The sequence below is a fragment of the Bos indicus x Bos taurus genome, chromosome 4, assembly GCF_003369695.1.
Source record: "Bos indicus x Bos taurus breed Angus x Brahman F1 hybrid chromosome 4, Bos_hybrid_MaternalHap_v2.0, whole genome shotgun sequence".
Lineage (NCBI taxonomy): Eukaryota > Metazoa > Chordata > Mammalia > Artiodactyla > Bovidae > Bos > Bos indicus x Bos taurus.
In genome coordinates this window covers 19,037,613-19,052,476 of record NC_040079.1, presented here as the reverse complement: position 1 = coordinate 19,052,476, position 14,864 = coordinate 19,037,613, and the positions used below count along the sequence as shown (strand labels likewise).

General features: G+C 37.1%; 1 protein-coding gene across 1 annotated transcript in view; it reads left to right on the top strand.

Annotated features, from left to right (window-relative positions):
* CHRM2 (cholinergic receptor muscarinic 2) overlaps positions 1-14,497 on the top strand; it is a 164,400-nt gene extending 149,903 nt beyond the window's left edge. Inside the window, exon 3 of the mRNA XM_027538901.1 lies at positions 9,148-14,497. Coding sequence (XP_027394702.1) covers positions 9,194-10,591 — 1,398 coding nt within the window. The 5' untranslated portion in view covers positions 9,148-9,193 and the 3' untranslated portion in view covers positions 10,592-14,497. The remainder of the gene's footprint in view (positions 1-9,147) is intronic.
* Positions 14,498-14,864: the final 367 nt, after the last annotated feature.

Sequence of the window (14,864 nt, the reverse complement as noted above, 5' to 3'; positions counted from 1 at the left end):
TTCTGATGAGAGTCTGATATTTTATCATCCTTATATTTGTTCATATCTTTTAATAATAGTGGTTATTTTGTATTGACAGCTAGATATCTAGGCATAATATTGTCAAATGAAATGAAAGTCGCTCAAATAGTGTCCAACTTTTTGTGATCCCATGAACTATACAGTCCATGGAATTCTCCAGGCCAGAATACTGGAGTGGGTAGCCATTCCCTTCTCCAGGGGATCTTCTCAACTCAGAGACTGAACCCAGGTCTCCCACATTGCAGGCATATTCTTCACTAGCTGAGCCACCAGGTAAGCCCAATATTGTCAAAGTCAACTTTTAATTCTCTCTGGATGGATTGTGGTGTTCAGCCCTCATGTACACAATTTAAAGGGCTTCCCTGGTGGCTCAGCAGTAAAGAATCTACCTGCACTGTAGGAGCTGCAGGAGATGGGGGTTTGATTTCTGGGTCGGGAAGGTCCCCTGGAGGAGGGCATGGCCACCCACTCCAGTATTCTTGCCTGAAGAATCCCATGGACAGAGGAGCCTGGTAGGCTACAGTCCATGGGATCGCAAAGAGTCAGACACGACTGAAGCAACTTAGCAAGCACACATGCACACTTGCAATTTAAAAAGCTAAAATGGGCCTTATTACACACTCACTTGAGGGAATTTCAGGCCACACTAACTACTGAAGCTGATGTATTTATCCCGTGTTTGCTCAGTAATTAGGCCGCTTCTTAGAGATCAATGTCTGAAAGAAAGGGACAATGAAAACCCAGAAAGCTTTGCCATTTTTGGTAATGTGTTTAAATAGCAGAAGAAATTAGAAATCTATGAAAAGTATATATGTTAAGATTACATTTTAAAAGTTAAATAAGTATGTGAGTGAAGTCGCTCAGTCACATCTGACTCTTAGCCCACCAGGCTCCTCCGTCCATGGGATTCTCCAGGAAAGAATAGTGGAGTGGGTTACCATTTCCTTCTCCAGGGGATCTTCCTGACCCAGGGATCGAACCCAGGTCTCTCGCATTGCGGGCAGATGCTTTAACCTCTGAGCCACCAGGGAAGCCCTAAATAAGTATAAACAATTGTAAATTCAAGTTTATGTGAATTCTTGTTCTGAAATTTTTTATGCATTTTTATGCATTGCGTATTTTCTTTACCTGGATTCCACTTGTTGTCAATCACAGGCTCCATTTTTTCCAACTTTTAAAATTCTTCTAGGAGGCTTTTTAAATAAATCAGCCTCACTTTCCTGGTACGACATAGTGAAAGAATGTGACCATAGGAGATACCAAAATTTGAACCTTGGCCCTAGTACTTACCAGCTCTGATCATTGTCAGATGTAAAGCTGGAAAAGATGACTATTGTTTTCAGAGTATTGTGAGAATTAAATAAAATAATGTGCAGAAAATTTTAGTGCTTAGGTTGCTCATATATTAATAAGCTTCTTGTTAGCTTATCACATTGTGGATACATCTATGGAAGTAATCATTACATATCAGGCATCTTGCCTGACAAGCACAGTGTGGGAAAAACCCCATTTATTTAATAAAATTTCCACTGCATATCCAAATATACATTAGAAATTTTTAAAAAATCATTTAAATTAGCGTTTTCTCTGTAAGAGTTCCAAAAGATTGTCAGTGTTAGAACTTCTACGTAATTGGCATGAAAACTTTTGTGAGTAGTTATATATCAGTTTACCTGGTGATATGTTTTTATGATGATGCACTTAAAAAATGCTCTAGACCTTAAATATCATGTAGTTTCATGTGCAGAATCTCGCTTAATAACTGTTTATCTTATTGTGAACATCTATCCAAAGTCACAGTATTGGCCTGGACATGATAATCCTCTGTTGTCTAAGCCAACGACCCAACTTAAACTTGGATCAGTTATGGCAGGTCAAAGTGATAAATCTGGGGGCTCACACTGGTGCCTCATAGCTCAGTTGGTAAAGAATCTGCCTGCAATGCAGGAGACCCCAGTTCGATTCCTGGGTCAGCAAGATTCGCTGGAGAAGGGATAGGCTACCCACTCCAGTATTCTTGGGCTTCCTTTTTGGCTCAGCTGGTAAAGAATCCACCTGCAGTGCGGGAGACCTGGATTTGATCCCTGGGTTGGGAACATCCCCTGGAGAAGGGAAAGGCTACTACCCACTCCAGTATTCTGGCCTGGAGAACTCCATGGACTGTGGGACACAACTGAGCTACTTTCACTTTCGCCTTCACACTGGCCAAAGGTAAATCCCAGACAAACAAGGAATATTTGTAGCTGAGGCTACAGCCAGGTTCTCTGGGTTTGAACGTCGGTTTAATTCTTAATTATTTGATCTTTAGTTCAATATTTATGAAAAGATGTATAATAAAAATAATAATTATCTTAGGAGTTTCTGTGAAGAGTAATCATGCTGAATTTAATATGACTAATAACAATATCATTGATAATGATAATTTAGTATTACCAGTACCACTATAACCTACTTCTCCTCTCTCTCAATCTATTCCACACACACACACACACAATTTTCTGTTAACTATTAAGAAATGTGTTTAATTTAAACTCATTTAACAATTGTAAATATTAATAGTGTTTATTTAATGTTTAACATTTATAGATCAGAATTCAGAGACATTGTCTCACTTGACCTTTACCACAAGTCTAGAAGAAAAATAGGGTTGCTATTATTCTTGTTTGAGGGAAAAAAGGCAAAAAAGCACATAGCTAATAAGAGCAGAGATTAGCACCCACAGCTTTGCCAAGATAATCTTAAACCGTGCTACATTCCTCACTGCTACGTATGAGGACTCAAGTAGTGAAGCAGCTAAGGACAGAAATTTTCTTCTCCTAAGTTTTGTAGTACTTTCAGAACTTAGTCATAAACTAACATAGTAAAATGCAAATGGATTACTATATGTTTGCCATAGTAAGATATGGAGCCCTTTAAAAGTCTTCTTCATTGTTTAGTCTGTTGTGATAATGTTATTTCATCAATGATATAAAAACTGTTGCTTTAATAAAATCTTATGATGCCCCATCAGAGGTAAAAACTTTTACAGAAATGTAAATAACAGAAATGCCTAGAGCTTTACAAAAAAAGAAAGCTGTTTTCTTTCATGGAAAAGAAGCAGTACTTGCTAGCTTGTGTATTATGTGGGGAGAAAGGAATGCCATTCTTCAAATACTTGTGCTTGCTTCTGAGTGAAATGTTTTCCATTTTTACATATAGCATTAGTGCATGCTCAGTTACTCAGTCCGCAGAAGGCAATGGCACCCCACTCCAGTACTCTTGCCTGGAAAATCCCATGGACGGAGGCGCCTGGTGGGCTGCAGTCCATAGAGTTGCTAAGAGTTGGATACTTTTCACTTTCATGCATTGGAGAAGGAAATGGCAACCCACTCCAGTGTTCTTGCCTGGAGAATCCCAGGGACGGGGGAGCCTGGTGAGCTGCTGTCTCTGAGGTCACACAGAGTTGGACAGGACTGAAGGGACGCAGCAGCAGCAGTCACTCAGTCATGTCCAACTTCTTGCACCCTCATGGACTACAGCCCATCAGGCTCCTCTGTCCATGGAATTTTCCAGGCAAGAATACTGGAGTGGGTCATAAACAAGCAAATAACTCTGGAAGTTTAGAGGCTATGATAGCAACTAAGTATGCTAACACTGTATAAATTTACTATGTTCTACCTGGGTAAGCATTCCAGGACACACAAGTGGAATTTGTCTTAGTATCCTTTATTGGATAAAGGATAGTTCTCAAGATGGGACAGAAACAGTATGCAACCAAAGGGTAAGAACATTGAATTGAGTTGCAGACATTTACTCACTGGCCTTGAAAATGAGACAATTTGCTAATCTCTTCTTATAGCCTGAGTTTACTTCTAAGGATAAAGGGGAGGATAAGACCTGTCCTGTAATTTTATATGTTTATATGTTAATACTAAGTGAGATAACATATGTTTAGAACCCTAGCATTATTTTTTTTATCAATGTTATATTTTTTTAGTTGAAAATGTAAAGCATGCTCATGGTAAACAATAGAGGAGAGAACAAATTACCAAATAAACAATATGAAAAAGGTAGAGTGAGAATGTTGCAGCTTTACATTATTATAAAGTTTTAGAATGATAATAGATGTTGTTATTAGCACAAGTTATGGCAAGAAAGAAATCCCTTATTCATTCTTATAGTTTCTTATTTCCATAAAATAAGAGATCAAGCTAGTTTATTTTTAAGTATTTATATATATATATAAAATTCTCCAGAGGAAGTCACCAGAGGAAGCCACCCAAAATATTTTAAGTAAAACAAATATTGCTCTATGTTTTATTAGAATGAATGTGAAGAATAAAGTGTCAAAAAAGTTACTGGGACAATAAATATTTGTTACTTTTCAATCAGAGTATTAAAAAAATGAACATTTTGAAATGTACATATAACTCATTTCCAAAAATGTCCATGAATTTATCTAATGAATAGACAAAAGCAAGTTTATAAACAAGTAAGAATTCTGATCTTACTGTTATATTATCTAATAAGGACTCATTAGAATAATGATTGGATTAGTTAAATTATTTTGTTCAAGTAAATTACATGAATAAACAACTGTATGAATAATGACCAAAAGCAGTGCTATTGAAACAATTCCACTGATTAGGTAAACAGGGGTTGAATTAACAATAACAGTTGTTGATCCTATATTAATTCAACAAACACTTTGAGCACCAGTTATGTTTGAGGCAGTGAGTTGGATAGTAGAGCTACAAAGACTCAGAAGTCAGAATTCACTGTTTTCTTAGCGACAAAGAAAAATAATTAGATGGTGTATCAGTCGGTGCCGTAAGGGTCGAAGGTATATACAGGGATCTGTAAAAATTGAAACCCGAAAGGCTACTAACTGTATGAAACAAAGTACTCAGCCTTTCTAGTAATCAGATAAATAGAAATTAAGAGAAAAACAAACAAACAAACTACATGTTGGCTTTCTGGGATTGGCAAATATTAGGACGCTGCATAATAACAATTGCTTAAAGCTTATTAAGAAATGGAACTTACCTGGTCAGAGTAGGATCCCCTGCAGCTATCCAAGAGAATAATATGACTTAGTCAGAAGAAAGCTTATACCCATTCCTTTGTCCAGTGCCTTGGTCCCTAACTTAGGCTTATATGATAGTGAAATTTGCAACTCAAGTCCATGACACAATAGGAAAATTTTAATTTCAGCACTATTTCAAGCAGTTTGAGGTTGCAACCTGCATGCCCATCATTAGAGAAATGTAAAAGAAAAGATGCTATTATTTACTTACTATGGAATTAGGAGCAATCCATTTGAAATATCTGGAGCAACATTAAAACATGATATTGAGTGAAAAATAAAAAGAAACAAAACAACATCTAGAACACAGTATCATTTAGTAAACTAAGATAATAAGGGGAGAAATGTATATTTTCTAGAGTTACATATCTAGCCAAAGAAATAGTACAAGCAACGTGAACCATTTTGAACAAGTTCTAAAGGAGAAATGGGATGTGAGAAATAGAAATGAAAAGAAGGAAAACGTTGATAAAATTAAAATGAGGACCTTGCAGAGACTGATGAGGATGTTGGGTAAAGTCTAAGGAATATAATCAACTGAGCTTTCCACTTGACATTCAAATAGCTCTAGACAAATAGGCGAATAAGAGTAACAACAGAATAAAATGATATGAAGCATGATATGGAAGCAGAGATGGGGAAAAACACAACTATTAATAGTCCAAGAGCCATCAAAAGGGTTTCATAGAGTTGATGATGCCTGAAGGCTGAATAGGAGGCAGACAAGTGAGAAATGTGAGGCCGTAAAGATAAGGGGATGCGGGGGGAGATGCTTTCAAGATAGGAGACCAGGATGGAAAATGACATGAAGACGTTACATACAATGTTGTGTTTAGATAATTTCTCATGCAATTGCCTTTACTGTGGGATATTTAGGGCTTCAAAGGTAGTGCTAGTGGTAAAAATAACCTGCCTGCCAACACAGGAGACATAAGAGATGTGGGTTTGATCCCTGGATTGGGAAGATCACCTGGAGGAGGGCATGGCAACCCACTCCAGTATTCTTGCCTGGAGAATCCCATGGACAGAGGAGCCTAGCAGGCTACAGTCCATAACGTCGCAAAGAGTCAGACACGACTGAAGGGACTTAGCACACACATACACATGTGGGATATTTAGGGGGGTTCTGAGATACTTCTGGAAAGATGCAAGGGGGAAAGACTATAAATTTTATCAAAGACCTAATTATTTTAAGAATTCAAGTAAGTAGGACCTAATATAAGGAAATGGGACTGAAAATGCAAACAAGGTACAATTGCAAAAGATACTTAAGAGGTAGAGTTGACAGGTCATGGCTGCAAGAGGTGTGGGGGAGGCAGGAGGCCAGGAGATGGCTCAGATTTTTAACTTGATGGTAATAGGATTCACTAGAAACGAGTAAAGCAAAATATGGAGAATTTCAGAATAAAATGCGGTAAGTTCCATCCCATCAAAACTATTTTCCTTGTTAAACTTTTCAAAGTTTCTCCATGACTTAGAGATTAAATTCAAATTCCTTATGTCTTCCTTAAGAAATTTATGATGAGGCCTCTGTCAATGAATTCTTTTAGTGTTTCTAGTTGTATTTTTTTTGCTATAATATTTCTAAATAGACATCCTTGAGTAGCCCTCTTGCACATTTTTATAACTATAGCTGAAATATAAATTCCTATATGTAGTATTCATGAGACAAGTGTTTCTCCATTTAAAATTTTAATACATGTATTTACATTTTCAGAGATATTATATGTTTCCCTCCAAGGAAATTACCCCAATAGTCCAACCAGTAACATCCAATAATTTTAAGAAAGGCAGATGAAGAAATGGTTTCCCATGTTTGTGTTTGCATTTTTTCTTAGTCTATATTAATTTGTCTTTGGGTGACTGATTTGGGTGTCTTTGATTTTGGAGGAGACTTAGAATGATGACTTAGCATTAGAATGGTTGGTCAAGGGATGACTAAACCAACTCCTAATGACAACATGCTTGCATTTTTAAATTGTGAGGTTGAATATCTTTTCATATGATTAAATATTAACATTTAATTTATCATTGATCTAACTGTATGTCAATGTTTTAGACTGTTAGTCTTCTCATCTTTCCTTATTTCATTTCACAGCTTTTTATATTAAGGAGATTAGGTAACTTTGTAATCATGTGCTTTTACAAATATTGTTTCCCAATTTTTATTTTTACTCTTCCATGCAAAAATTTCAAGTAATTTATATGATGTTTACATATATTTTTCTTATGGCCTCTGAGTTCTGGGTCTTATTTATTGAGGCCAAACTCCTCCTAAGTCATTGTTTAAAAAAAAAATACTTGAAGATAACTTGCTTTCTAAGAATAATCCAATTGTTTAGATGCTATTTGTACTATGAAGGTGCTTAGCTTAGCTTGATTTTCTACATGAGTTTCAGGGAACACCACTGTGCCATCCATATTTATTTTTAAGTAATGGGACCTGAGTGGAGATTTCTGAATCTCAAAATGACAACAAATAATTTTTCAATAATGCTTACTTTCTGATCCACACAACTGGTTGATTTTGTCAACATGAGCTACTTTTTCCTTCAGATGTTGTGTCTCCAGAAATGTGTCATAGCTCATTTGATAAACAACTTTCTTTCCTGTGTCCCTTATGAAAGATTGCTCAATTGTCCCCAGACTTCAGTAGTATTATCTGAAAATGGTGAACGTGTGTTTATTTAAACACAATAGGGTTGGGCAACAGAAAGTGCACTCCAGTTTAATAATTGCTTCTTTACCAACCCATCATGCCACCAAAGCATATGCCTCTCAGAGGCAAGGACCTTGTCTTAATCATCAAGGAATACCCAGAGTATAGTACAGTGCTTAATCCAGAGTTGCTTAATAGGAATGTGAGGACAGATTGAATGAGTGAATGGTTGAACAAACTAAGGTTCATAGTCTTATCTCTATCTAATATGTGACCTTGTATAAATTACTCAGTCTTTCCAGGCTTCAGTTTCCTGTTCTGCCAAAGAAATCTAAATTCTAGCCTGACTGTATCAAGGATTTGCCTGAAAGAACAATAAGGTGATAGACTTGGCACTGATTTGAAAAAAATTCAAAAAATTGGTATAATCGTATCAATATACATTTAATAAATAACTTCTTTTTTTAGGATATGGAATATTGCTAACTACAAAGAATATGCTAACTATGGGACACTAACTGCAAATGTAAAATGAAGATCAGAAAAAATAATGCTCATTGGGGTAATGCGTTGGCTAACAAAGTATCATGATTATCTTTCCTTTATTATCATCATTATCAGTATTATTATGAAAAAGAGCAATCAGGTGGAAAAGGCCACACACTCAATATTGACTATAAAAATCATACACTCAATGCCTGTTTTATGCTTCCTCCACAATCTTGTCCTCCTATTGGTTTATTATTCTTTATGTCTATACCAGAAAGCCCTTGGAGCTTTGGAAAGTTTTATGCACAATTTTGGCCTATTTAGTTCAATTCATCAATCTTATGCTCAGTTAAATTCACTTATGACAGATATTCAGTTTTAGATATGAACACATGCAAAATCGGAGAAGGCAATGGCACCCCACTCCAGTACTCTTGCCTGGAAAATCCCATGGACGGAGGCGCCTGGTGGGCTGCAGTCCATGGGGTCGCTAAGAGTCGGACACGACTGAGCGACTTCGCTTTCACTTTTCACTTTCATGCATTGGAGAAGGAAACGGCACCCCACTCCAGTGTTCTTGCCTTGAGAATCCCAGGGATGGGGGAGCCTAGTGGGCTGCCGTCTATGGGGTCGCACAGAGTCGGACACAACTGAAGTGACTTACAGTACAGTACAGTACATTCAAAATGTTATCATACTTCAAATACTTTGCCAGCCGGAAAGGATCTTTTGAATCCTTCATTGAAAGTTTTGCTTTTTATGCAGGGAACTGAGGTAGGTAGTCACAATAAACATGTAGGAGAAATAAGGAAGATTTTGGAGTAAAAAATATGGTTCAAAAAGGAGAAAACTGATGTATTTTAAAGCAGTGTTTATATTATGTATTTGTTAATTTTATTCTATTTCCCTACAGGTTTAAATGTTTTTTGACTACTTGGCTACTGATTAGAGAACACAAAATGAATAACTCAACAAACTCCTCTAACAATGTGGCTCTGACCAGTCCTTATAAGACATTTGAAGTGGTTTTTATTGTCCTTGTGGCTGGGTCCCTCAGTTTGGTGACTATTATTGGGAACATCCTGGTCATGGTCTCCATTAAAGTCAATCGCCACCTCCAGACCGTCAACAATTACTTTTTGTTCAGCTTGGCCTGTGCTGACCTCATCATTGGTGTTTTCTCCATGAACTTGTATACCCTTTACACTGTGATTGGCTACTGGCCTTTGGGACCTGTGGTGTGTGACCTTTGGCTTGCCCTGGACTACGTGGTCAGCAATGCCTCAGTAATGAATCTGCTCATCATCAGCTTCGACAGATACTTCTGCGTCACGAAACCACTCACTTATCCCGTCAAGCGGACCACAAAAATGGCAGGTATGATGATCGCAGCTGCCTGGGTCCTCTCCTTTATCCTCTGGGCTCCAGCCATTCTCTTCTGGCAGTTCATCGTAGGGGTGAGAACTGTGGAGGATGGGGAATGCTACATCCAGTTTTTTTCCAATGCGGCTGTCACCTTTGGCACGGCCATTGCAGCCTTCTATTTGCCTGTGATCATCATGACTGTGTTATACTGGCACATATCCCGGGCCAGTAAGAGCAGGATCAAGAAGGACAAGAAGGAGCCTGTGGCCAACCAAGATCCAGTTTCTCCAAGTCTGGTTCAAGGAAGGATAGTGAAGCCAAACAACAACAACATGCCTGGGAGTGATGATGGCTTGGAGCACAACAAAATCCAGAATGGCAAAACTCCTAGAGATGCTGTAACTGAAAACTGTGTCCAGGGGGAGGAGAAAGAGAGCTCCAATGATTCCACCTCAGTCAGTGCTGTTGCCTCTAATATGAGAGATGATGAAATAACCCAGGACGAAAACACAGTTTCCACTTCTGTGGGCCATTCCAAAGATGAGAACTCAAAGCAAACATGCATCAAAATTGTCACCAAGACCCCAAAAGGTGACCAATGTACCCCAACTAATACCACTGTGGAGCTAGTTGGTTCTTCAGGTCAGAATGGAGATGAAAAACAGAACATCGTTGCTCGCAAGATTGTGAAAATGACTAAGCAGCCTGCCAAAAAGAAGCCTCCTCCTTCCCGGGAAAAGAAGGTGACCCGGACGATCTTGGCTATTCTGTTGGCTTTCATCATCACTTGGGCCCCATACAATGTCATGGTGCTCATTAACACCTTTTGTGCACCCTGCATCCCCAACACAGTGTGGACAATTGGTTATTGGCTCTGTTACATCAATAGCACTATCAACCCTGCCTGCTATGCACTTTGTAATGCCACCTTCAAGAAGACCTTTAAACACCTTCTCATGTGTCATTATAAGAACATAGGCGCTACGAGGTAAAGCATCTTTGTAGAGAAGAAAGGTAGTCAAGGGGAGCCTCGTGAAAGAATAAAAGAGCTCCTAGTTTTCAAATCTCTGCCATTGCACTTTATAGTCTTATCGTGGAATGTGCAATTGAGGAGCCCAGCAGTGACACTCTTTGGTGCCTATGCTCCAGTTTGAGAAACTTGTACCTTAGAAACCCTGTCAGATGAGGAACAATGAGACCATAAAGGAGACATGTTGAAATTGTGGATTTAAGAAGTGACCTATGCTTTCTTGTACTCTCTTGAAGAAGGGCTTCTGAATCTATAATTTTATCTCTGCACAAAAAGAATAATAACCTCGCTGTGATTTTTCATTTTTGTGTTCCCAAGTGAAAGGCCACAGTTACAAACTAACCTGGAGACTTAAGCCATTATACGATGGGGAAGTGAAGAAACAAGATCAAAACCGGATATAGAAATGGCCTCCAGAGTGTTAAACATATATTATTCTTTTGTTATGATTTTATGTGGAGAATTGCAACATAATAAATGCTTATCTTTTTTATCTTTCCCCTTTCCCATCATAAAAAGAGAGCAAACAAACAAAAACTTAGCTAGATTACATCATTATTTTTGTCACATGGCATTGGATTTTTTACTCCCATGTTTTACACTGTGTAAGTGCAAAATCTGCAGGACTTTCACTAAATGCAGAGACAGTCAGGAGAAAGCGTATTTCACCCCTGCCCACTGTGTCTTTTGCATTCTTTGGGGGTATAAAACTGTGAAGATTTAGTTCACTTATGATTCTTTATGTGAAATATTTTCATCAATCTGGTTTTATACTAAATAAGCCCCTTATTTTAATAGAATAGCCTACCTAATATATAAACATGCTTGAGAAACCAAAGTCAATTTTTTAAAATGAGGTTTCATCAAATTCAACAATGTTCTTTTTTTTTTTTTAAGAGAAAGTTTACTGAGGCCAGGTGAATTTTGAGATAAGAAAATAGAAGGTTGAAAGGGCATCCTGTTTCAACCTGATCTGCCTGACCTATGTATGACATACTAACTTGTAAAACATGAACTCTTGGCCTTTGCAAGCAGAAATAAAACGCTGCTTTATTCATCTGGAATCTTAAATAGGATTAAGTTATTCACATGATACCACTGACTTTGGGGTCAATCCCAAGAAAATAAGACTTTCTCTTCAATGCTTGATAAAGGATGATATTAAATTTATAGTCAAGTGAGATTTGTAACTGTCTTATGACCTGTAGAAGGAAAAAAAATAGAGAACATTTACTGAAACCACACGTTTTGTATTCCTCAAATTGTCAATTCCCCTTTAAGTTTTTTAACTTCAAAATTCTGTTGATAGAAGTAGTAATCTTTATGGAAGAAAAGTCATGGATAACTAAACAGGCCAAGCAAGCACAACAGAACCTGAGAGTAGGTGGCTGCACCTGTGCTGCTTCTCACCATTTTTTTAATTCTAGACCACAAAAAAATCGTATCAGGAACAATTAACCTGTGTATGAGTTTCTTATTGTACCTATACCACTTCTCACCATTTTAAAATTCTAGACCATAGAAAAGTTATATCAGGAACAATTACCCTTGTCCATCTAAGACAGACATTTTTATTGGGATCCCAAATAAATATACAGCTATACTGATTCAGGCTTAGTTATTTTTACCCCTCAACATTTTTTCTTACGGTATTTCCTATAGTCTTCCAATCAGATTTTCTAAGATGGTCCAATCAATAGAAATTAAATTTATAAAACCCATTTCAAATTTCATATTTTTCATTTTAGGTTTATGAGCTCTACGATATCTTGATCAGTAGTATCCATGTGAGTTGCATGATGAATTTGTCACTATTAGACTTTAGCACCTTAATTAGAACTTTTTTGTGTGACTTGCCTCACTGATGGCATCTCAACAATTTTGAGAGCTGAAAAAAAAAAGCACAAAGCAAATAACAACAAAAAAGAACAATTAGTAAGAAGCAAAGTGCCAATAATTTTTGTACATAAGTTATCCTTTATAAAAATAACTTTCTGTTTCAATAACTTCAGTCATCCTTCCCAACCAAATCTTCTATTTATAAACATACAGCGTCAGTTCATACTGGTATCTTTTTTCTACCTTAATATAAACTTTTACATTTTAAATCCATATTTATTTTTGTTTTTTCAAGTAAATGCATCAATTGAGGGGAAAGTACATCAAGCAAATGTGCTGTTTGGTTTCTTGTATACAAAACAATTGACTGGCTGAATATTTCACATATTAACTTGTGCTGTTATGATGGAGATTCAGCTTTAGTTGGGTTGAACTCTTTGGATTCAAGGATTGAGGATTCTGGATTTGGGTTTTTTTTTGTCTGCTCTAACAATCCAACTCATCATGAATCAAACTGCCTCTAACTGTCCGTTGCCATTGCATCTTTTCTTTCTTCTGTTCTTGATCTTCACCATATCTACCACAACCTTATTGAAAAAGAAATCACCAAAAATTAAAGAAAGGAATTGAATATAGACTGATACATCATGGATGATTTGTCAACTGGAATCAGAAAAAGTGACAAGAATACTGAAAATAGTAGATGATTAGAAAGATGTGGAGACTGTATCTAGAGGCTTGCATTAACTATTTACTGGATTTGTTTATTTCAGTGGCTCCCAGCCAGGGACCATTTTGCCTCCCAGGGGACATTTAACAATGTGTGGAAACGTTTTTGGTTGTCACAACTCAAGGGAGGGCTCTTGGCATCTAGTGACTAGGCTCTGGGGATGTTACTGAACAGCTTACAATGCACAGGATAGACCCCACAACTAAGGATTTTTTTGGTACAAAATGTCAGTAGAGTCAAAGTTGGGAAATCCTGTTTTAAGGGATTCTAGAGCTTGCTTTATATAAGTGGGAAAAATCATCCTGTATCTCTATTAGGACATCAATGCAAATTGTTCATCTGTTTGAAAAAAGTAATTTCACCAGCCACATACCAGACACACTGTTATCCGTTGAATCTGGTGTATTTGTAATTTACAGACTGGGAACACAGGACAAATCACCATACCATGCACACAACACATTGTTTCCAACATTTTAATGTCCAATTAGGAGTGCACGGAGTCCAGTTAATTGAAGTAACTGGCTATTAAAATGGTTGCAATTAATATGGTCACTTTCTATCGGAGCTGCTGTTTTTCCTCTCAAAAACATTAAGAGCCTCTTTCAAAAACAACATGATTCATCTCCTTTGTCTTCACTGGAAAGGTAAATATCTGTCAAGAATTTCTTCTTTCCTCATAGCAATAATGTAAATATCCCAGAGTGGTCTTAAAAGAAGAGTTTAAGAATGTGAAAAAGCCAGTTCATTTCTTGAAAAAAGAAATGATTGCCTTTTTACCAGTTCATCATTAATTTAACGCCACCTCCCCAAGTGGTAGGAAAAAGTCATCAATATAATAAGTCATGTAGGATATGCTTTTTGGTGAATGTTAAAGCTGGAGTTTCCACATACTCCTGGCTCTTTGTCCATTCATGGCTTTTTGACCCTAAAGATATGACATTGGGGGAGATGGGAGTTCAAAATGATGGCAACATATACTTAGAAATGCAATCTACTTTTATTTTCTCCTACTAGTTCACTGGTAGTTGCCTTTCCCCCAGTTTGATAGTATCCCTTTCAACACCCACAGCACTGGTGTTGCAAATAGATTAGGGAAGCACCCAAAGCTGGATGAATTGTGCGAAGTGTATTTTCAGCATGTATATACAATACCTTGCCTCTCAAATATGCTTCTCTTAAAAGGGTGCACGCTATAGCATGAACTGTGTGCATATTTAATGTATCTTCCTGGAATATGCTGTACGCTTAATATACATATTCTATAAATAAAGTAATAAAATGTATAATAGAAATACATATTTCTGTATGCAAATAAATATATTATACACAAAATCTGAGCATGTAATATGGTGTTTGTGGCTTCAGAGTGACGAAGGTAGAGTTTATACACCTAATTTTAACAGAAAGTAGTATTTGCTTTTGAAGGGAGACATTAAACAACAACCCAAACTCTACCCATATTACTACTATACTGTTTTATAACTTTTGAAAACATAGCACTTATTTTAAATATCTCTTGGAGGACTATATTAATAAATCTGTGCTGGTGTCACCCCATATGACAACAATGCTTTTTGCCTCTGTGTTCCTGAGAGTCCTCTAACTATCATCTTCCTGGCTGTTTTGGTTCCAACAGCTGTGTTGATCTCACGTCTGATTGCCT